This window comes from Narcine bancroftii, chromosome 14 (genome assembly GCF_036971445.1).
Source record: "Narcine bancroftii isolate sNarBan1 chromosome 14, sNarBan1.hap1, whole genome shotgun sequence".
Classification (NCBI taxonomy): domain Eukaryota; kingdom Metazoa; phylum Chordata; class Chondrichthyes; order Torpediniformes; family Narcinidae; genus Narcine; species Narcine bancroftii.
This window is the reverse complement of record NC_091482.1, coordinates 44,427,495-44,451,203: the sequence shown is the minus strand read 5'-3', so window position 1 is coordinate 44,451,203 and position 23,709 is coordinate 44,427,495. Positions and strand designations below refer to the sequence as shown.

Here is a 23,709-nt window from a genome sequence, read left to right as displayed (position 1 = left end):
GAGGGAGCTAAGTGGTAGTTTTTTTTTTAAAATCTCAGCATTATTAACCAAGCCATATGATATTGAAGCTATAAACATGCAGCCTTATGCATGGCTAAGTAGCTGTTGCTGGAGGAGGAATTCAGATATTTGGGATGTGTTACATTTGAATGAGAGCAGGACCAATATCCTCGCAGTGAGCTCTGGTGCTACTGGGAAGGGTTTAAACTAGAGTGGCGGGGAAGGGGCGGGAATCTGAGCAGCAGGACAGCAAGTGGCAGGGAAGGGGTGGGAATCTGAGCAGCAGGACAGTAAGGGGCGGGAATCTGAGCAGCAGGACGGCAAGGGGCGAGAGTTTGAGCAGCAGGACAGCAAGGGGCAGGGAAGGGGCGGGAATCTGAGCAGCAGGACAGTAAGGGGCGAGAATCTGAGCAGCAGGACGGGAAGGGGCGAGAGTTTGAGCAGCAGATCAGCAAGGGGCAGGGAAGGGGCGGGAATCTGAGCAGCAGGACAGTAAGGGGCGGGAATCTGAGCAGCAGGACAGCAAGGGGCGGGAATCTGAGCAGCAGGACAGTAAGGGGCGGGAATCTGAGCAGCAGGACAGCAAGGGGCGGGGAAGGGGTGGGAATCTGAGCAGCAGGACAGCGAGTTGAAGATTATGGTGATAATGACGATGACAAGTTTATTGTCATACACGTGGTGTGGTGTACTTGTGTGCCTAAATTCTTCCTGCAGAAGAATTAAATAGTAAAATAGTTGAATGAAATTAGAAGAGAAGGTTTTTACTGACCTGGTTTAACAAAATGCTGAACTGCCAGTTTGATATAGACTACCAATTCTACACCGAACCCAAGCCTGCTCGGAGCAGACGAGGGCACACAACCCAATTTGTAGTGCCATCTTTCAAGACAGATGTGAACAGCAATTCATTTTTCCCCTGTACAATTAAAGCATGGAATAACCTTCACCCTACTAAACTGACACAACCAAACCCAATTAAATTTAAAACAGCACTTCAAAAATTTCCTTAAACACATTCTTCCCCCGCCCCTAGTTTAAATTCTATACAAAACATTTTTGAGGATCAAGAACCAAGACTCCATTAGATGGAAGTAAATATTCATAGTATTCTTCATGCCAAAAAAAGTGACTTGCAATAGTGCAGGTAGTTTACGGTTGATGTATGAAGATGAGGTGCAAGAGTCTGATAGCTGTTGAAAAGAAACTGGAAGTGCAGGTGGCTGTAAGAAGCAGTAAGAAGAGGTTGTGACCAGGGTGATAGGGGCCCTTTATGATGCTGGCTGCCTTAAGGGAGCACCTCACAGAGATGTCTGCAATGAATGAGGTTGGAGGGAAGACAGGTGCTAGGGCATGCAAGTCTTAATGGAGAACAGGAAGGGAAAAGTGAATGGTCACAGTGAGATTTGGAGGCCAGATTCCATTTATTTTAATTTGAGGAATATTGTGACTGAGGCAGATATTATGACAAATTGTGGAAAGTTGCATAAACAACAGGGTTGTAATAGTGGGAGGCTTTAATTTCCCCAATATTGATTGATCTTTCATTCCAAGGGCTTAGATGGGTCAATATTAAGTGTGTTTGGGAGATTTTCTTGAAGCAGCGTGTAGATAACCTGTTCAGGAAGGGGGCCACGTAGATCTTGTATTGGCAAAGGTGCCTGGCCACAGGATCGGAGTTTCATTAGGGGAGCAATTTGGAAATAGTGATCACTCTTCCTGAACTTTCATATAGTATGGACAAATATAGGGTTGGGCCTTGCAGAAAATTACTAAATTGTGGAAGGCACATTATGACATGATTAGACAGGATCTGGGAGGAGTTGATTGGGAGCAGCTTTTAATGGGACAAGTCTGCAATTGAAGTGGCAGATGTTTAAGGACTAACTGATTAAGAGTCCAGAACTGGCATGTTCCAGTGCAAAGGAAGGAACAAAGATGGCAAGGGAAGGGAACCTGGGGTGATGAGAGAAATGATGAACTTGGTCATGAAAAAAAAGAAAGCCACAATAGCACAGGGCCCCAGAGGAATATAAAGATTGCAGGAAAGAGCTCAAGCAGGACAATAGTGTTGCAGGCTGAGCCCCAAATAGAAAAGCTTTGTCTTTTATTCCAGAGATTTGTCTCTCATGAATGGCCAATAAGTGCATCAGTTTTTTTAAAATCTTGCAGTTAATTCATACTTTTGAACAAACATGGCTTTTTATGTGTTGCTCTGAATGTAACCCATGATATGGATACGTTGTGATAATAATCTTGTACACTGATGTTTTTGATAGTCTGAGTTCAAAACTTAAATTTTGGAAATTTGCCTCGTTTGTTCTTTATATACATTAATATTTCTGAATTCTCAGTCTGCTACTGAGGCCTTAGAAAAATGGGATTGCCTTTATAGACTCCTACAACATGGAAGAGACCCTTCAACTCAACCATCCATGCAACTTAGCCATAAATCTGGCCAAATTTCATTTGAATGTTGTTATTGTGCCTACTTCTGTGCATTCCTCTGGCAGTCCATTTAGAGCAAACCATTCTGTTTGAAAAACATTGCCTCTCTAGTTTTTTCTTCTTTTCCCTCTCAAACCTTCACCTAGTTCTGGAATCATCTGCCCCGAAGGGGGGGGGGGGGGGGGAAATGTCAACATTCACTTTGTCCATACCCCTCATGATTTTGTAAACCCCCAAAAGATCACGCCTCCACCTTCATCATTCTATGGAATAAAGATTCAGCCCGTCCAACCTCTCCCTATGATTCAACCCCTTGAACTCTACCAACGTCCTGCTGAATTTTCTATGCATACCTTCAATTTATTGATGTCGTTCATGCTGGTGAGCATCTAGAATGACACATAATATGTGTGTATGAGTCACACTTAATGACTCGGTGTGGCCTCACCAAAACCTTGAATCGTGAGTGCCTAACACCACCTTCATCACCATATCCAACTGAGTTGCCACTTTCAAGGAACTATGTACCTGCACCCCTCGGTCCCTCTCGCTGTTCTATAACAGTCTCCGGCACCATATCATTCATCATGTAGGTTCTGCCCTAGTTTGACTTAACAAACTGCAGCACCTCCCATTTTTCACTTCTTAGCCCACCTTCCCAACTGATAAAGATCCTGTTGTAAACTTAGATACCCTTCCTCACTGTCCACTCCGCCACCAATTTTTGTGTCATCCACAAGTGGACAACTTTTGCCATCCAAATTGTTAAATACATGGCAAACAGCAGCTGACCTGGAACTGACACCTGCAGCACACCACTTGACACTGGCTTCCAAACAAAAGAAGCTTTTCCATTGCTACCCTCTGCCTCTTTCTACTCTGCCAATTTTGAATCCAGTGGGCCAGGTCATCTTGGATCCCGTCAGACAAACCTACCATACAGGACCTTGATCAAAGGCCTTACTAAAGTCCATAGATACAAACTCCATTGCCCTCATCAACCTTCTTGGTCATAGCTTTAAAAGAAATCATCAGATTCATGAAACACGATCTGCCATCCAGGAATCCATGCTGACTACCTCCAATCAGTCCCTGACACCAAATGTTGGTAGATCCTATCTCAGAATCTCTTTCCTCAATATGCCAACCACTTGCGTAAAGTTCACTGGCTTGTACTTTTAAATAACCACACATTAGTCTTCAGATTCTTGGCCCTAAGCTTGTAATGCTGAAACTATCTCTGCAAGGGCCTTCTTAATTTCTTTTATTAACCTTAATATGGTCCAAGTTTATTAAGACCTCATCCCTGGTAGTCATAATCTGATTCAGCACCTCATCACTTGTTTCCTCCAATTACTTGGCTTCCATGATCTCCACAGAAAAGACCGATGAGAAGTATTCATTCAAAATCCTACCCTCTCCTCTGGCTCCACACAAAGACATCCTTGTGACCAATTCTGTCCTCGACCATCCTTTTACTCTCAACATACCTGTGAAATATCTTGGAATTTTCCTTTACTCTGCCTACCAGCTCCATAGAACATTTTGTGCCCTCTTTTTTGAGCTCCTGATTTCCCTCTTAAGCAGACTTCAGGAGATTCACATGATTTAGACTTCTTAAATTAGGGGAAAAAGCTCAAAGTACTTTCTTGGCAGAATTCTTGTCGCAAATAAGACTTCAAAGGTTAGATTTGGAAGAACAAATAGAATTAAATGCTTCTTTTACCCAGAAATAAGATATGGACTTCTTAAATTTGACTACTTTCCTATTTCCTCATCAGCTAGAGTTTCTTAAACTCACCAGTCTTGCCCTTCACCCAAACAAGAACATGCAATGCCTGAACTCTTGGTAACTTGTTTAAAAATGCTCCAGTTTCCAGCCACCCCCTAACCTGCAAAAATCCTTTCCTGATCAGTTTCTGCAAGTTCCTGCCTAATTCCTCCAAATTTGCCTTGTTTCAATTAACGACTTTAACTTGTGGCCAGTCCCATCTTTCTGCATAACTACTTCAAATGTTGGGTCATTGGACCCAACGCACTCCCCTATTGTCACTTCAGTCACTTGCCCAATCTCAGAATCAGAATTTATTGTCATGAACAAGTCATGAAATCTGGTGTTTTCCAGCACCATCACAGTGCAAACCACCTTACGACAATAAATTTTAAAAATGCACAAAAAAGTAAGGCAGTGTCTTTGGTTCATTGATTATTAAGGAATCTGATGGCAGTGGGGAAGTGCTCATCTTTAGGCTCCTGTACCTTTTTCCCGATGGTAGCAGAATGAAAAGGACATGGCCTTAGCGGCGGAGGGGATCTTTGAGGATAGAGACTTTTTTTTAAGACACCATCTTATATAGATGTCCTCGATGGAGTGAGGTCTTGTGCCTGTGATGTTGTAGGCCGAGTTAACAACCCTCTGGAGCTTTTTTTGTCTTGAGATTGGCGCCTCCGTACCAGACAGTGATGCAACCAGCCAGAATGTTCTCCATGGTACACCTGTAGAAGTTTTCAAGAGTCTTCAGTGACATACTGAATCTCCTCAAACACCTCACAAAGTATAGCTTCTGGCGAGTCTTCTTCGTGATTGCATTGACATGTAGGATCCAGGACAAATCCTCGGAGATGTTGACACTCAGGAATTTGAAGTTCTTGACCCTTTCCACTACTGACTCCTCAATGAGGATTAGGTTGTGTTCTCCTGACTTCCTCTTGAAGTCCACAATCACCTCCTTGGTTTTGCTAACGTTGAGTGCAAGGTTGTTGTTGTGACACCACTCAATGAGCTGATCCATCTCCCTCCTGTCCACTTCCTCAGTGCTGTTGGTGATTCTGCCAACAACTGTAATGTTATCGGCAAGTTTGTAGGTAGCATTAGAATTGTGCCTGGCCCCACAGTCATGGGTGTATAATGAGTAGAACAGTGGGTTAGCCACGTATCCTTATGTGTGCCTGTGTTGATAATGTGAGGAGGAGACATTGTTTTTAATTCATACTGACATCTCATTCCCCAAGAGGAGGCCCAGTGTTGCTCCCTGTCTAAAAGGCCCTCAATTTATTAATTGAGGAAGCTCCCTTGAACACACACCAAATTCTACCCTATCCAAGTCTTTTGAGCTAAAATTTCCCCGTTCAATACTTAGCAAATTAAAGTCTCCCAGTAACACTAAATTATTCTTGCAGCTATCTGCAATTTCCCTACTCACCCATTCTTCCAATACCCATTGGTTTTTTTGGAGGCCCCATCAAAATGAGTATTCTCTTGATTCTAAGGTTCACCACAGAGCTTTATTGGATGATCTCCCAAACCTACCATCTCCGATCATTGTTGTCTTGTAACTAAAATGCAAACCCCCTCCTCCTCTCTTACCTGCCCCTCTATTACACCTGACTCAGAAACAATGAGCTGCCAGTCTTGCCCTTCTCTTAGCCCTGCTTCTGTTCTGGCTGCAATATCCCAGTTTTCTGAGCCAATCCACACCCTGAGTTCATCTGTTTTACTTGTTATGCCTCTTGCATTGAAATAAATGCAATTTAAACCACAGATCTTCCCTCTCACTTCACCAGCCTGCTGCGTATCCTGAACACTACACACATTCTCTTTGAGTACAGATTAGCCCACAGCTGCCTCACCTCTGCACTGGGCCTAGGAGCATTGAGTATTGGATTGTATTTTGAAAAGTTTCATTGTATGTGGAAAAAAAATTGATCTTGGATATGAGTGTGCATTGATTAGAACTTGAGAGCTCAGCACCTATCTCATTGCAGAAGGCTTGCATTGCAACATAAATTGAAAATATCAATGGTTGGCAAAGATATTTAAATCCAATTGTTGTGAATGTGGACAATGAGCATCAATCAAACCTGCATTGCTTTGTGTTTTGCTTCTTGATTGTCAGATGTATTATGAATAGGAGCCCATGATCTTTGCAAATTGTGTGACCTTGTGGCGCCTTCTTTCGGAACTGAACCTGAACTCCCTCCCTTTTACCTTTTTAAAAATTAGTGAATTAAAAATTTTCTCAATGGATTTTTAAATATTTTGTTACACAGCTGGTGAATTTTTTCTTTGAATTAGGAGACCTTAATGTATTAATGTGAATTTGTGTTACATCTTTACATTATTTCACCACAAGGATCGTTTTAAACATTTTAAATCTCCAGTGTAGTTTTGACGACTCAAGGTGTTAACCATGGTTAGCCTCTCTATTTTCTTACTTGTGTGCATTGCATAAAAATAACCAAATTTAATTTTCTTAAGGGTGTTCATTTCCATTTAAAAAAAAAAACTCATGAAACTAGCAATTTTCCCCTTGCTATCACTTATTTTGTAACTTAACATATTTTGATGTAGTTTCTGTATTTGGTGGTACAATATATAAAATTGGAGAAAAATAGTAATTATAATTAGGACAATGCCTTTACAGCACCAGTGAATTCAGGATTTGTCTGTAAGGTGTTGGTACGTTATTCCTGGGGCCTTTGGTTTCCTCCCACCATTCGGGCTGAAATGGTCTCTTACCGTGCTGTATGTCTAAATTTAAAATTTATACAATACCATATGATGGTTAAACTTGCTCATGGTAAGCAATTAGATTGAACTAATGGGCAATGGTTGGTTTTGTATTAAAATTTAATGGGCAAAATCTTGGGTATTAATGGACATTGATTTACTTTGATATTTACAAGACTCCTTTATCGTCACGCACATAAAGCACAAAATTAGTTCACTTTTGTTCACCTTAAAGATACAGAAAGAGGTATCATTAGCCCGGCAGCCCCCACCAATAAGAGGAAGAGAATCCCACCAGAGACATCAAGTGTCTGTGGATTTGCCTCTTGTGCTTCCGTAACCTCTGCAGTCACATGGCTGGCTTCCTGTTCATTCCAGCAGTAAATCTGAGTAATTCTGAATCTCTGATGCGATGAGGAAGGTGCAGCCTTTCGTGAGAACTGCTTGCCATCAGCACCCTCACAAATCCCAGTCCCAATTCATGATTCTCAAGAACCAGTCTCCAGCAGCCCACAGTCTGGTGCAAGTCCTTCACTCTCCGAGTCCTGCGCTAGTCTACTGCTGTGGTCACCTTCCCTGTAGGGTCCTCTCCCAGGCATCTCCTCCTCGCCGATCGGCTTTTTGCGGTTAGCTTATTGTTAGAGATTTGAACACTAAATGCTTTGTAGATCTACCCTTTTTTAATTGAAAGAAAGGGGGCAATTATTCAGCAGTATTTTGTTCTAACTTGAATGCACTAGTGCAAATGAATAGACAGTTGTATCTGTGAGGTTGGCAGCAACTGATACCAGTAAATTTCACTTGTCAGATCTAATGCATTGCAATTTGAGCTGATGTTTGGAAGCAGGTCCAGTGCTCACACACCACTACAATAATGGTGAATTATTTCCAAAGTTATCAAAATGCAATCTATTTAAAAGTTGCTCAGTCCTTTTGATCTCTGAAATTGGTCATTGAGCCGCATGAATGAACGGGGCGGGGGGAGGGGGAGGGATTGTTTAATGTCTGAAGATAGGATCATTCGGGTCTCTTCTACATTTGTTCAACAACCAAATAAACTTCCATTTTTTTTTCCCAGAGGTTATTGTGACAATCTTGGCTATAACTCTTTAAGTGCAGCTGATTTTGGGAAGATCATGAAAAATGTCTTCCCAAACATGAAGGCCCGGCGGCTCGGCACAAGAGGCAAATCGAAATATCCTTTGCAGTTGCTATGTAGTTTTCAACTTCCTTGGTTATTTCATGTAATAATGTCTTAATAGAGATGAACCCTTTGAGAAAAGAAAGTCTTTTTTGAAGTTCATCAACTTCTGTTAATTTTTGTGTTTTCTGTCAGTGGTATCAATTGTACTTCAGACCTAAGCTATTTCAGTTGGACGTACTTATTTCCGACCATGGTAATATATAACTGTCTTAAATTTACAAACTAAATTTATTCTGAATTTTGGTAGTGCAAAACATGTCACGTATGATGAAGTGTGTATGGGGTTACAGGGGCTTGCAGGAGCATATCTCTCTGCCATCCCAAATAATCATTAAAGTTACCCATGCATGTCCATGTGTGTATCTATTTTGTCAAAAATAGCTAAATTTAGAGACAAAATAGCTACAGGAATCGAAAGCAAAACAACAACAAACCTGGAGGAACTCAGCAGGTCAGGTAGCGTCTGGAGGCAAAGGGATAGTTAATATTTTGAGTTGAGCCCTGATCCCATGACTACATTTATTTACAATTGGTGCCCACAGATGTAGCTCTGAGAATGAACTTCCTCTAGGTAGCTCTTTCTTTCCTTGGAACAGTGGAAGGTTTATATCCCTACTGAAAACACTGACAAAATCAACTGAGAAAGTAGTTTTATGCCCTTGCAATAAAATGTGTAAAATTAAATGAACAGAGTTAAATTTCATTTTAGCACCCTACTCTTTGAAATAATATCACAACAAGAATTAACAAGATTTTGTCTTTGCGACATAATGCCAGAGACCCGGGTTTGAATCCTGCACTGACAGATTCAGGTCGTTCTCCCCTTGAGCTGCATGGGTTTTCCTTGGGTGCTCCAGTGTCCGCCCACCTGTGAAATTGTACAGGGTTGTAGGTTAGTTGGGTGTAATTGGGCAGCATGGCTTCTTCTGTGTTGTAAATAAAATTTAAAGCAAAAATGTGACCTTTGGCTATTTCTATTCGTATACAATTATGTAAGGGGATTGGTATTATTGGTTAGCATTTCATTTCTGAATTGTGGCTCTTGTTCAAATCCACTGGAAACCATATCTGAGTTCTGTATGTAAGGAATTTGAGAAATTTTGGCACGGTTCTTCATAGTTTTTGGTCCAGAGCGCATAACAGCACATTGTGGGTAGTCTTATTCAAAGACTGGAAAGCCATTTGTGGCTTCTCCGCTAGTGATTTTTGCAAACATGAGCATCATTGCTTTTATATTTAAACTTGGACATGGTTGATGCTAAGGCAATGCACTTAAAATTAGATTCTAAATTAAAAGTGGAGTTGATATATGATTGCTGATTTGGCTTTATAAGTACAGCCTAGGCTACTGAGAAGAAAATTAGGTGTGCAGTCAAAAATAATCACTGTTCCACACATTATTTCAGTTCTGGTCATTTATGTAACATATTCTCTTTATTTATAAAATAACAAAATGTTGATGTATTTCTTCTAAAGGCCTGGAATAAATTCCAAGTTAACATTTTGGCGTAGAATGTTATATAGTTCAGGAAAGGTAAGGCATGCAACATTTTTAACTTGTAATTTATGTTTTTTTTCTTTTTGACAAACTTAACATTTTACTTGATGTGGAAATTTTTTTGTCATATGCATTGTACAGTATACATATGTACAGAAATTCTTACTTGCTTCAGCCGAACAGGAACTTCTAAACTTAATTGAATTAACAATGACAATATGATAAATAATCAATATTTGTAGTGCAAAACAAAAGTGAATTGCAATAATGCAGACCAAATAAAAAATGGAGGGGCTGCCAGAGCTGCTGTGATGGTAACGGTGTCTCACTGATGTGGACTAGCGGAGAGTAGGGAGAGGAGACACAGCATTCATTCTTCAACAGGTTTCTACTGCCAAGCCCAACTACTGACTGCTCTGTACAGGCTTTAAATGACCCGTTAAAGAAGCTGACAAGATTTATTTTAAAATTCTCCAACTGTGGGGTCCAGGCCCAAGATGAGGGTGCCTGTGTTTGGCAATGGCCTTGAGCAGTTGCAAATTCTGGGGCAGCAGAGGACTGGTCCAGGGCACCAAAAAACAAAGAGACCACCCCCTGTTTGAGAAGGAGAAGCAGAGGCTGAAGAACACACAGACGGCGGGCTGCTGGAGACTCAAGGCAAGGAACCCCTGCAGGGTGCTGGCGAAAGTAGTCAAAGGACTCATGCCAGGCTGAGGACTGCTGGAGACTGGCTCAAGATTAGCTGAAGGGATACCAGATATCAGAACTTGGATGTGAGAGGATGCCAAGGGTTCTGAAGGCTTCCTGTAGGAGGTTTGGATCTGGAGCTCAGGTTGTCAACCATGTGAACTGAAGTCTGTGGCTGTGGAGGGTGCAGGAGCACTGGAGGTGAATCCATGGACCCTTAGTGAATCAGCGGGGTGGGGGGGGTCTCTTTTGCTTCTCTTTCTCTGACTGTAAGGGGCACTGGGCAATTTCTGCTGATGGCTAAAGTCCGTTTTGTGTAATATCACACCTGTTTTATTGCATGACAATAAAGAAATCTTGTATCTTGACAGTCTTTTTGTTGGATCAGTCCATAATTAGTGAAACAAGGGGCGGTTCAAGAACCTGAGAGTTATTGGGAAGAAACTGTTCTTGAACCTAGAGGTGCTGGTTTGTAAGCTTCTGGACCTTCAGCTCAAAGGCAGCAGTGCGAAGGGGTGACCCGGTGACTGTAATGCAACCAGCTTGTATACATACTTTCTACAAAGCACCTGCAGAAGCTTGATAGAACATTTGACCACATTTCAAATCCCCTCCGACTCCTTAGAAAGCAGTCTTTTCATAGTTGCCTCAATGTGTTACTCCATTATCAGCTCGCATGCAAGACAGAGTTAGAAAAACAGAATATAAAGCTAGAATATTATCGGACCACTCACCCTTGATATTGACAATAGAGTTAGAGGGCATCCCTCCAAGAATGTATAGATGGAGATTAAACTCCATGCTACTTAAAAGGCAGGATTTTAGAGAATTCATTGAAAGACAAATTAAAATGTACTTTGAAATAAATACGGAATCAGTGAAAGATAAGTTTATACTATGGGACGCAATGAAAACGTTCATCAGAGGGCAGATAATAAGTTATGTAACCAAGATGAAGAAGGACTACAATCAGGAAACAGAGCAGTTGGAAAGGGAAATAGCAAATATAGAAAAAGAATTAGCAATGAAGGAAGACACAACTAAAAGAAGAGAATTGGCAGATAAAAAAATAAAATATGAAACACTACAAACATATAAGGTGGAGAAGAACATAATGAAGACAAAACAGAAATATTATGAACTAGGAGAAAAAACGCACAAAATTCTAGCATGGCAGCTTAAGACAGAACAAACTAAGAGAATGGTATTGGCATCAAGGAAAAAAGACAAACAAATCACATATAATCCAACGGAGATTAATGAAAACTTCAGAGAATTCTATGAACAATTATACCAAACTGAAAACGAAGGGAAAGAAGACAAAATAGATGAATTTTTAACTAAAATTGAACTACCAAAATTACAAATAGAGGAACAAAATAAATTAACAGAACCATTTGAAATAGTAGAAATACAAGAGATAATAAAAAAAACTACCAAATAATAAAACACCAGGAGAGGATGGATTCCCAATAGAATTCTATAAAACATTTAAAGATTTATTAATTCCGCCCCTCCTGGAAGTAATCAACCAGATTGATAAAACACAAAGCTTACCAGATTCATGCAAAACAGCAATAATTACAGTAATACCAAAGACAGGGAAAGATCCACTCGCACCAGCGTCATATAGACCAATATCTTTACTTAACACAGATTATAAGATAATAGCTAAACTATTAGCAAACAGATTAGCCAACTATGTACCAAAAATAGTAAATCTAGACCAAACTGGATTTATTAAAAAAAGACGCACAACAGACAATATTTGTAAATTTATTAACTTAATTCATGCAGTAGAAGGAAATAAAGCTCCAACAGTAGCAGTTGCTTTAGAGGCAGAGAAGGCCTTTGACAGAGTAGAATGGAATTATTTATTCAAAGTACTACAAAAATTCAGTTTACCAGAGAAATATATTAATTGGATTAAAGCATTATATAAGGGGCCATTGGCGAAAGTGACAGTAAATGGATATATATCAAAACAATTTAAATTAAGCAGATCAACAAGGCAGGGATACCCACTATCGCCCTTATTGTTCACGTTAGCCATAGAACCACTAGCAGAACTGATAATTACAGAAAATAAAATAAAAGGGATAAAAATAAAAGACAAGGAATATAAAATCAGTTTATTTGCAGATGACGTTATAGTATACTTAACAGAACCAGAAATATCAATAAAAGAATTACATAAGAAATTGAAGGAATATGGAGAAGTGTCAGGATACAAGATTAACGCAAATAAAAGCCAATGAATAATGCGGATTTCTCAAAATTTAAGAAAGAATCACCATTCAGGTGGCAAATGTAAGCAATATGATACCTAGGTATACAAATAAATAAAAACCTTGGCCATCTATATAAACTCAATTATTATCCACTAATGAAAAAATTACAGGACGACTTAGAGCATTGGAAGGACTTACCACTAACACTAATAGGAAGGATAAACTGTATTAAAATGAACATTTTCCCAAGGATACAATACCTATTGGAGGAGTCACGTGATGGAGTAGTGGCCGGACGGTGAACTCCAGCCCTCTCCAGAAAAGTCGGGAAAAACAAAGGAAAACACAAAGGCACAGAAATAAAAGTTACAGAAAAGTGAGTATAAAGGTGGAGAGAAGATGGCGACAAAAAAAGAAAAATCGAAAGCAACGGTAAGAAGAGAGGAAGAGAAGGCAAAGGAGGAAAAAGGTGAAGGCCTTACCTGTCCGAAGAGGCCCGCTGCGGAGAGAGAAACCCGCTCCCTCTGGTCGGTAAATAATGGACTACAAAAATGGCTCGCTGAGCCGAGTAAAAGTGCGCAACCGCGCATGAAAAAAAACACACCGACGGGAGGGGGGACCAGCTGGGGAGTCGATCTCCACAGCCGGCAACGACAGCTGCAGAACACCTGCAGCAAGAAGAGACCACAGAAGACAATAGAAACAAGAAAGAAGAGAAGGAAAGGGCACCAAAGAAACAACAGATGGCCAACCCAGAGGAAGAAGAAGAGGAAGAGGAAGAGTACAGTGAAATAGAAGAAGAAAAGAAAGGCAAGGTAAAGGATATACTTGCTCTTATTAAAGGATACATGGAGTCATTTAAAGAATGGCAAACACAGGAATTTAAGGATTTAAGAAAAAGAATAAACAACACAGAAGAGAAAATGAATAAAATAGAGATGACCTTAACAGAAATGGGAAAGAAAATGGACAAGATGGAAGAGCGGGCAGTAGCAGCAGAAATGGAGGTAGAAGACTTAAAAAAGAAATTGGAGGAATCTAATAAAAAAACTAAAGAGACACAAGAACTACTAGCTCAAAAAATAGATACAATGGAAAATTATAACAGAAGAAATAACATAAAGATAGTGGGCCTTAAGGAAGATGAAGAAGGCAAGAATATGAGGGAGTTTATAAAAGAGTGGATCCCTAAGACCCTAGGATGTCCAGAACTACAGCAAGAAATGGAAATAGAAAGGGCACATAGAGTATTGGCCTCTAAACCACAACCACAACAAAAACCAAGATCTATTGTAGTAAAATTCCTAAGATATACTACAAGAGAAAAGGTACTGGAGAAGACAATGGAAAAAGTAAGAGAGGGCAACAAACCACTGGAGTATAAAGGGCAAAAAATCTTCATTTATCCAGATATAAGTTTTGAACTCCTAAAGAAGAGAAAAGAGTTCAATACAGCAAAGGCGATTTTATGGAAGAAAGGGTATAAATTTATACTAAAGCATCCAGCGGTATTGAAAATATTTATTCCAGGACAACAAAACAGACTATTCTCGGATCCAGAAGAAGCACGAAAATTTGCAGAACAATTACAAAAATAGACTGAGGGAGGAAGACGGGTAATGAGAGTTAAAATGATCACGATTGATATGTATGTGGGTAAAGACAAAAATAGACTGAGGGATGAAGACGGGTAATGAGAGTAAAAATGATCATGATTGATATGTATGCGGGTAAAGAGGTATAAGAGTGAATAGAGACAATGTGCATACGTGAATGTATCTGTACTTAGAGGAAAATATAGATAGTATAGACAAGAATTAATAAGGGAAGGTAATGGAATAGAGAGAATAAGGAGGGAACTAAAAGAGTGACCTTTGTGACATATGAAAAGTGAAATCTTTTCTGGGGGGGGCGGGGTGAGGGGAAATAGCGGTCACTGCAAAATCAGTTGACGCTTGCGAGTGGATTCGCAAATCCAATTGGAGAGGGGAGATGTGGTTGTCCGACAAGGGATAAAGGACAACTCAGGAGGGGAAGGGGAGATTGGGGATAAATAAGATAGAAATAGGAGAATAAGGAAAATGTTGGATGTTGTAGGAATGTTGTCTTATAAAGAGTTGAAAATAAGAAAACAGAAATGGAAAAGGAGGAAAGGTAATGATGGAAAAACGGAAAGAGAAGATAAACAAAATATAAAAGGGCTACGCTGAACTATATGACTTTAAATATTAATGGAATACATAACCAAATTAAAAGGAAGAAACTACTAAATTTAAATGAATAAATGTATTCCATTAGAAAAAATAACATATAGGTTAAGAAATAATATTGAAATATTCGAACAAGTATAGGAGCCTTACATTAAATACAATAGCGAAAACCTACCGGGGACAAACATTACCTAAGTTGATGGAAGGAGAAGGAAAGAAAAGAATGGACTCAGTAGAATTTCTTGTGTATTTTTGTTGAATGACAACATTGTCTGACTGGCTTAATTAATGCAACCTAGATTGTATACCTAAAATGGATGAGAGGGGGGGGGGGGGTGGGGGGGTGGCTTGGGAGGGGGGGGGAAGAAAAAGTCACTGTATATGTGTGAAAAAGAAATAGTGTATATCATGGCTAATGTGATTTATGGTGTGAAAAATAAAAAATTAAAAAAAAAGGATACAATACCTATTTCAGGCATTGCCAATACACGAAGGAGAAATTCTTTAAGGAGTTAAAGAAAATAATAAGGAAATTTTTATGGAAAGGGGGGGAAACTGAGGATAGCACTAGATAAATTAACAGAATGGTATAAACAAGGAGGCTTACAACTGCCAAACTTTAAAAATTATTATAGAGCCGCACAATTAAGATATCTATCAGATTTTTATCAAACAAGGGAAAAGCCAGATTGGACTAGATTAGAACTAGATAAAATAGGGGAGAAGATACCTGAACATATATAAATGGGATGAAAAATTGGTACAACGTAGGAATTCTCCAGTATTACATCATCTGCTCAATATTTGGAAGAAGATTCATGTAGAAAGGAATAAAACAAATTACCAACTACCAAAACTAATACTGACGCAAAATCAGCTAATCCCTTTTGCAATAGATAACCTTTCCTTTAGAGAATGGGAGAAAAAAGGGATCAAAAGAATAGAAAATTGCTTTTCAGGAAATAAATTATTATCCTTTGAACAAATGAAGGATAAATATAATATAACTCACGATACAGTGTTGGCATACTACCAACTGAAATCCTACTTGAAGGACAAATTGAGAAGCAGTCTGAGGTTACCAGAGGGAAGTAATTTTGAATATGTGATTACAGACACAATGATAATCAAAAAATTTATAACAAACATGTATATTAAACTACAAGAAAAGGAAAATGAGGAAACAAATGGTAAAACTAAACAAAAATGGGAACAAGATCTAAACATAAAGATAAAGAAGGAAACATGGGAGAAGTTATGCTCAGGAACTATGAGAAATAAAATAAACACGAGGTTACGTATGATACAATATAACTGGATACACAGGCTATATATTACACCTCAAAAGTTAAATAAATGGGACCCAACAGTATCAGACAGATGTTTTCGCTGTAAAAAGGAAATGGGAACAACAATTCATGCAATCTGGACATGTGAGAAAGTGAAAAAATTTTGGGAAGATCTAAACCAGATATTAAATAAAATCACAAAAAGCAATATACCAAAAAACCCAGAGATCTTCCTCCTAAGTAACATAAAAAACAATGAATTTGGACTTGATTTGGATGGTGCACAAAAAAGATTTGTTAGGATAGCCCTAGCTGTATCAAAAAAATGTATTATGTCAGCCTGGAAATTAGAAGATAACTTGAGAATACAACAATGGTATATAGAAATGAATAAATGTATTCCATTAGAAAAAATAAACATATTATTTAAGAAATAATATTACAATATTTGAACAAATATGGGAGCCATACATGAAATAGAGAAAACCTACCGGGGACATCTACCACCTAAAATGACAGAAGGAGAAGGGAATGAAAAGAATTGACTCAGTGGAATTTCTTGTTTATTTTTATTGAGTGACAACATTATTTGACAGGTTTAATGTATCTTAGATTCTGAACTTTAAATGAATGGGAGGGGAGGTAGGGAGGGTGGGATGGGAAGAGGGAGAGTGGGGGAGAAAACAACACTATATATTTGAAAAGGAAAATGTATGTATCTTGATCAATGTGGTTTATAGTGTGAAAAATAAAAAATTTAAAAAAAAAAATGTTTTACTCCATGAGAGGTTTTCTGAAATGTGGACTATCAGGAACTTAAAAGATTTTGACCCTCTCCACCTCTTTCCTACTGGTCTAAACTTGCATTTTTTGATATGTCTCTATTCTGCAGGCTGTTTTTTTTTGTGTGTTATATGAATATAGTTCAAATCAGTTCACCTTAACCTCTTGAAACGTATTGCTATAGTGGTCTGAGGAAGAAGGCATTTGTTCATATGCCATCCCTTCCAAGCCTGGATTTTCACGAAACCACTGAAGGGGTAAGGACTTGTAATGATAATGACCATATCTATGTTTTCTCTCACTACTGGAAAAAAATATGTGTAACTAGCATTGTTCAACTTCCTAATTAAAGGTTGCCTTCTAATCCACATTTGAATTTCTTCAAATCTATGTGGAATGTTGATTTTGTCCAATGTGTCAAATTTGGTCCAGTAGCATATTTGTATTCCCATCCGAACTGGCCTTCATCCAGCTGCGTTGTTCTGAAATTTTAGATTAATTCATGCTTAATCACGTTACACATCAGGTGTGCACAAGTATTCCTGCAATGTATTTGTCGTGAAGTTTTATTGAACACTTAAATCTTTGCAGGCTTTTAGTTAACATGCTCGTTTTTATTTATTTTTTATTTTTTTAAATTTTTTTTTTCACGTTTGAGGGAAGTTTCCAGTGAAATATTTTACCATTTCATTTGGTATTGTCCAGGTTTCATGATTGAAGGTATCAAATTAGAAATATCATACATGCTTGTGAAATATCAATGCATCATAGAGAAGGTGCTTACAATGAATTCCAAAAATGATGCTTCCATTTTGAGGTTCCAGGCACCCATCACTCTGAAAAATATTTGCTCTGTCTCTCACCCTTAAACTTCCTTCCCCTTGCCTTAAACACATGTCCCCTAGTGTATGATACTTTTACACTGGGGAAATTATTCTGACTTGCATCTGAGTCAGCGTCGCAGATTGGCTCTCACCCCACATTTGGTGATATTGTAGTCATATATTCGTACAGCAAAGAACAGACTGTTTTGGTTCCCAAAGGATTTCTGAGCCACTATTATTTTGTTGTTCGGGCTGATGTGAAATGCTGCCCCAAATGTCTTTGGGCTATTAACTGCCTGCCATTTGGGTGGTTACTTAGATTTACTCCTTACATTTGCAGTAAAATCAGAAATATCAAGTCATTGATATTTGCTAAATAATTTGCTCAAGGAAAATTTTTGTTTAGAAGGATGAGAGGTGACTTAGGAGAAATATATAAGATTATGAGGGGCTTAGAGTGAACATCCAGCACCTTTTTTCTGAGGTGATGAGCAAATGCCAGCAGATATCTGTTTAAAGTGAGGGGAGGAAACTTTAGGGGAGATGTCAGATGTATGGTTTTTTTTTAAATGCAGAGTGTTGAGTGCCTGAAATGCATGCCTGGGATGGTGGTGGAGGCTGGTACATTAGGAACATTTAAAAGACTCTTGGATAGGCACATGGATGTTATAAAAATAGAAGCATTAGATTGTCAAGGAGTTGGTTTACATGGAGCGGCAATACATCATGGACTGAAGGGACAGAATTGTGACATAATATTCCATGATTATGCATTTAAGAATTCTCTGCTCAGTATTTTGTACAACATAAGATGAATTTGTTCAATGTTGTTTTTTATTATATGTCCTGAAATTTAATATCAAGAATAGTATCTTCTGTCCCAGGTTGTACTTTTTTGAGGGATTTTTTTTAAACCAGTTGATCTATTTACATTTAATTATTTATGTTGTTAAATTAAAGTAGTTGAATTTCTATCACTGAATTGGACCCATCTCAAATGGTTTTGAGATAGAAAATAATTGAGTAGCCAGAAATGTTTCCCATTTTCTTTGTATTTTATTTTAACTATACAATATTAGTAACAATCTTATGTTTGATTGCATTTTCTAGTCTGAAGGATCAGACTGCACAGGACATTTCCAGAGTATTGATGAAGAGGTCAGGTCTGCCGCTTGCAGTCTGGTGTGTGAGTGGGCCCAGAAAGTACTAATCCGCAAATTTGATTCTGTGGTCGACCTAGCTCGCTTCCTTGTCACCAGCCACTATATTGGCACGAAATCCGTTGCTGCGTTGTCAGTGATGGCTGGTGCACCTTCAGGTGAGTAACCGTGTGTGTAGGATATTTGCCAAGCCTTTCTCCATTTAAATATCTTCACACTAATTTCTGCATTTTACTATTTCTCAAAGTTTAAAGGAAGTGGATTATCAAGTACAATATTCTATCCAATATTTGTTTAGGAAGTTTAAGTACATAATCTGTTATGGGAAGAGTTGTTCCTCCTTTTTCCTGATAGATACAGCTTTGTGATCATGTTGAAATTCATCTGACTAATACTTGCCTTGACTTAGTTTAATACTAGAAGAGGCTATTTGGTCCATCAGATCCACACTAGCTGCCACTCAGCAAAGTCCTGAGGATTTTTCTGTAGCCCAGCAACTTAATCACACATGCCCATCATCTCCCCTTTGATTTCCTTTTGCCAGTTCCCCATGTTAACGTGGAATTTACAGTTGCCGCTTGATCTGCGAGCCTGTCTTTTGGAGGAGACTGAAACACACAGTGGAGACTCCAATTACTCGGTTACAGAGATAGCGTACACACTCCACACAGAGTACAGATTTAATCATGATTTGACCCCAAATCATTGGAACTTTGAGACAGCAGCACCACCCGCTGCCAACCCATTATGTTGTCCAACATTTGCTTCCATTGTTCCCAAAGGGATTACAGAAGAGAATTGCACAAATTCGGTCTCGTCCAACATGGCATCTTCGACAGAACATCTGGATTATCAGTAAATTTACGAAAACTAGGCTGTCAACCCACTGGATTCAAGAATTTTCACCAAGAAATGCAATAATTTCATTTGCATGTTGGAACTAAAATAAAGATTGGGGAGAGCTTAGAATTACAAAAGATGAGCCAGGTTTTATTAAATAATAATTTATAAAATCAGGCAATATCTTTTGATGGCATATGGAGTGGTTCATAAAATTAAATTTACATGGTTCATCATTATTTCCAAGTGATTATCATTTTTTTTGCTATTAAATGTTTATTTACTCATTGTATCAACCCTGACATTTTGTGGCGTACTTCATGGGGAACTGAGGGTATTTGTACCATTTTTTATGATAGAATTGTAAAGAGAACTTTTGGCATGTTGGCCTTCATCAATTAAAGTATTGAGTATAGAAGTTGGAATAGTTGTATAAAGCATTGGTGAGGCCAAGTGTGAAGTATAGTGTGGAGCTTTGGTCCCCTAACTGCAGGACAGATATTAAGATTGAAAGAGTGCAGAGAAGATTAACAAGGATGATGCCAGGACTTGAACTGAGTTACTCGGAAAGGTTAAGCAAGTCAGGACTTTATTCCCTGGAGCGTAAAAGAATGAGGGGAGATTTGATAAATGAATACAAAATTATGAGCAGTATGGATAGAGTAAATACAAGCAGGCATTTCCACCGAGGTTGGGTGAGACGGGAATTAGAGGTCTTGGGTTAAGAGTGAAAGGGGAAATGTTTAAGGGGAACATTAGTGAGAACTTCACGTAGACAGTGGCAAGAGTGTGAAACAAGCTGCCAGCAGAAGTGGTGAATGGAAGCTTGATTTTGACATGAAAGAAAAATTTGGACTGCACGTGGATGTGGGGAGTTTGGAGGGCTATGGTCCAGGTGCAGGAAATTGGGGCTAGGCCCCATGATAGTTTGCCACAGATGAGATGGATCAAAGGGCCTGCTTCGGTGCTGTAGTGTTCTATGACTTTCATGACTCCATCAATGAGGTCTGTTGCAGCACATCCTGTATTTTTAACTTGTGGAATTGTAAACAGTAGAATGATTGTTTAAAATGGAGTGTCAGATTGTTCAGGGGTTTTGAAAGAAAAATTGCACTTTTTTAATGAATTAGGTGGTTCATATTTATTTGTCACAAGATGCTTAATATAGAGAAGGGTCCTTCTGCAAACAGGCCAACAGGTTATCTCTGCTATGACATCCATAGATAGAGCACAATTTATCAGAGGATTACCATGAATAGGAAGATCAGTGATCACTAAACAAGGGCAGTGTGCTATGGGGTTCATTCAGGAGCCTGATGGTTGTGGGGAAGAAATGGTCTTTAAGGCCTGTTGGTATGTTTTCATACTCCTGAGCTCCCTCAATGGGAAGAAGGAGAAGCGTGTGTATCTGGGTGTGATTGGCCTTTCAATGTGTGGCCTCCTTTCCAGGCAGAGGGTACATTTTGTGCTAAACCCTTTCTTCAGAACTGTCAAGAAAAAGAACTGAAGCCCAAATATAAAAGGGTGGGGGAGGGCAGGAGCACAAGCTAACAGGTTGAATACAGGTGGGTGGGGAAGAACTTTCCATGATCCCCTGTCCCCTTCTATCAAAGTGCAGTTTCTTCAGCCTTTTCCTCCTTGCTTTTTTTCCCCATTTCTTCCCCTTTACAAGAATTATTTACAAGTATGCACTGGAAGCTAAGTTGACCAATATATTGAGGAAAAAAAAGCTAGTATTTTTTTCAGACATATGGCACCAAGGAAGTTAAGAGAGCAGAAATATGATATGGAAATTGTGGTAAAGCAGGCTTAAAAGGACCACATTTTTTTTCATGTTTCTCTCTCTCCCCCCAATGTGTTTGTGCCATCACAGGCTGTTTTGTGCATTGTGACAAGATCAAACCAGTAACCACAAAGAAGGCCGATCACACAGGGGTAAAGCTGAACAATTACTTTATTAACAAAAAATTCACCTTCAAACTTTAATTCAAAATCCCCCCTTTTATAACAGTGCCCATTAATGACTATGCAACTTTTTATAACAGTGTAAAACTATTAACAGCCTAAATATAACATACGTAATCAAAGTCTAAGCTACACTTCCAACCAGCCCAATGAAAAAAAACAGACACAAAACACACAAGACTCACAAAACTTTGATCTCAACCAAAGCAAAGATCATAAACAAAATTCAGTTTGTTTGGTAAACTGAAGCCAAAAGATCTTTGAGAGAGAGAGAGAGAGAGCACAAAATTCAAAGTTGTCTTGTGTTGCTTGCAGAGAGAGGAACTACTGGCTTGGTCCGGATCCTTCTGGGTGCCTTCAGAATGTTCATCCCTTTTGAAATCCCAACATTCTAAACTGTCCTCTAGACCATGATGTGCTCTGGGCCTCCTTCCACTCCACAGCACCCCCAGTGGTGGTTTATCATCTCAAGTCCAGAAATCTTTAGATCATTTTCTGCACATGCTCAGTCTGTCTCCCACTCTCTCAGCAGTCCACCTTCACCGTGGCTCTTAAAGGCAAACTGTCACTTTTTAACATAAAACCACACCACACATAGGCCAATACACAACACAGAACTCTGTAACAGCATATGTGGCATGATTGAAAATAAAGACTACATCAGATCCATCTTTGAACTGATCAGGAGATGAATGTAATGACAGTTAAGTCTTCATGATGATATTACTTCGCAAGTGGAGGATAGGTTAGAATATTAAACATTGGCATTGCATCTTGAATATTTGCCTCATAGCTGAATGAGCCAGGCTCAGTTCTGATCTGCATTGTCATCCAGTGGAGTTTTTATGTTCTCCTTGTGGTCATGTGTGATCTACTGCTTCCCCCAAATTCTCTGTACCCACCTACTAAAGACCTGCTGATAGGCAAATTGGCTTTGGTATATAGATAAGAACAGGTGATAGATTGGGGGGGGGGGTGATTTGGAGTGGAGAAATGGGGCTGCCTTAAGATAAAAATACAATGCTGAAGAAAGCAGGAAAAATAAAACTTTATTTTACAAAGATTAATATACAGAACCAAAGTTTTGGGCTTAAGCCCTTCATCAAGTTATGAGCAAAATATAGGTGGGTCCCCAAATAAAATGGTGGGAGGGAGGGGCAGGGGAAGGTGTGGTGGGTGGGGGAGGTGGGAAGTACAGTCCCTCCCAGAGGCAGGAAGTAATAGGTGGATATGGGAGGGAGGGGGGGGGGGAGGGAGAACAGGGAGTGGGCTAGCAGAAACGGATGTTAAAGCCATCTCTGGGACTGCTTTAAGTGTTGGTCTTGATTCTGTGGGTTGATTGGCCTCTTGTGTTGTATAAACAGTAGCCAGTTATTGATTGTTTATTTGCTTTAGCTCTGTCTCTAAAATGTCTTATGATTTTCATTTCTATGTATTTTTTATCAACTTTGTAAAGATAGTTGCCATCATTAATATGTTTGATGTTGAGATGAGTGACAAAATCTGAATAGTTCTCTATTCCTGACCATGGCATCCTGTTGACCAGCTGGTAGCAAGATGTTTTGTCATTTGTTTTGTTCTATCACATTAAAATAAGCCGACTTACACCCAAGTATTTTACCTCTAAAAGAATACAAAAGCAAGAAGCAATTAGCAACTGGTTCCTAGCCAAATTTAAAATGCAGATGCTTATGCATTTATTTCATGACTAATTGTTTTTTTTTAAATGCAAAGAGAAATAATGTGTCTGTTCATGGACCTGGTGTTTCAATTGAAATGTAAAAAAAAAATTGGTTCCATGAGGAACTAATATGTTCACAGGCGATAGAGCTTTGTGAAAATCGAATGGCTTATTTCAACAATCATAGCATAGTTTCCATTTTTGTCAGAAGACCAGAAAACCGAGTTGAAACCACATGTGGTCAAATGATTATCATAAAAAATAGAATAGTAAACAGCTCACCAAATCAGAAGCCACGCATTTCAAAGCTGTGTAACCTCATTGCCTTGCGTTTTGTTGGCTTATTCAGTGTTTTGATGTTTATGGTTGGTCGTTTTCTTTG

The 23,709-nt window shown here is 39.0% G+C and overlaps 1 protein-coding gene across 3 annotated transcripts in view; it reads left to right on the top strand.

Moving 5' to 3' along the window:
- The window catches only part of LOC138749900 (DNA-binding protein RFX7), an 83,833-nt gene that overhangs the window by 47,201 nt on the left and 12,923 nt on the right, over window positions 1-23,709 (top strand). For all 3 annotated transcript variants that reach the window (XM_069911931.1, XM_069911930.1, XM_069911932.1), the window contains 3 exons: window positions 8,034-8,150; window positions 17,030-17,114; window positions 18,792-18,999. In XM_069911931.1, coding sequence (XP_069768032.1) covers window positions 8,034-8,150; window positions 17,030-17,114; window positions 18,792-18,999 — 410 coding nt within the window. The remainder of the gene's footprint in view (window positions 1-8,033; window positions 8,151-17,029; window positions 17,115-18,791; window positions 19,000-23,709) is intronic.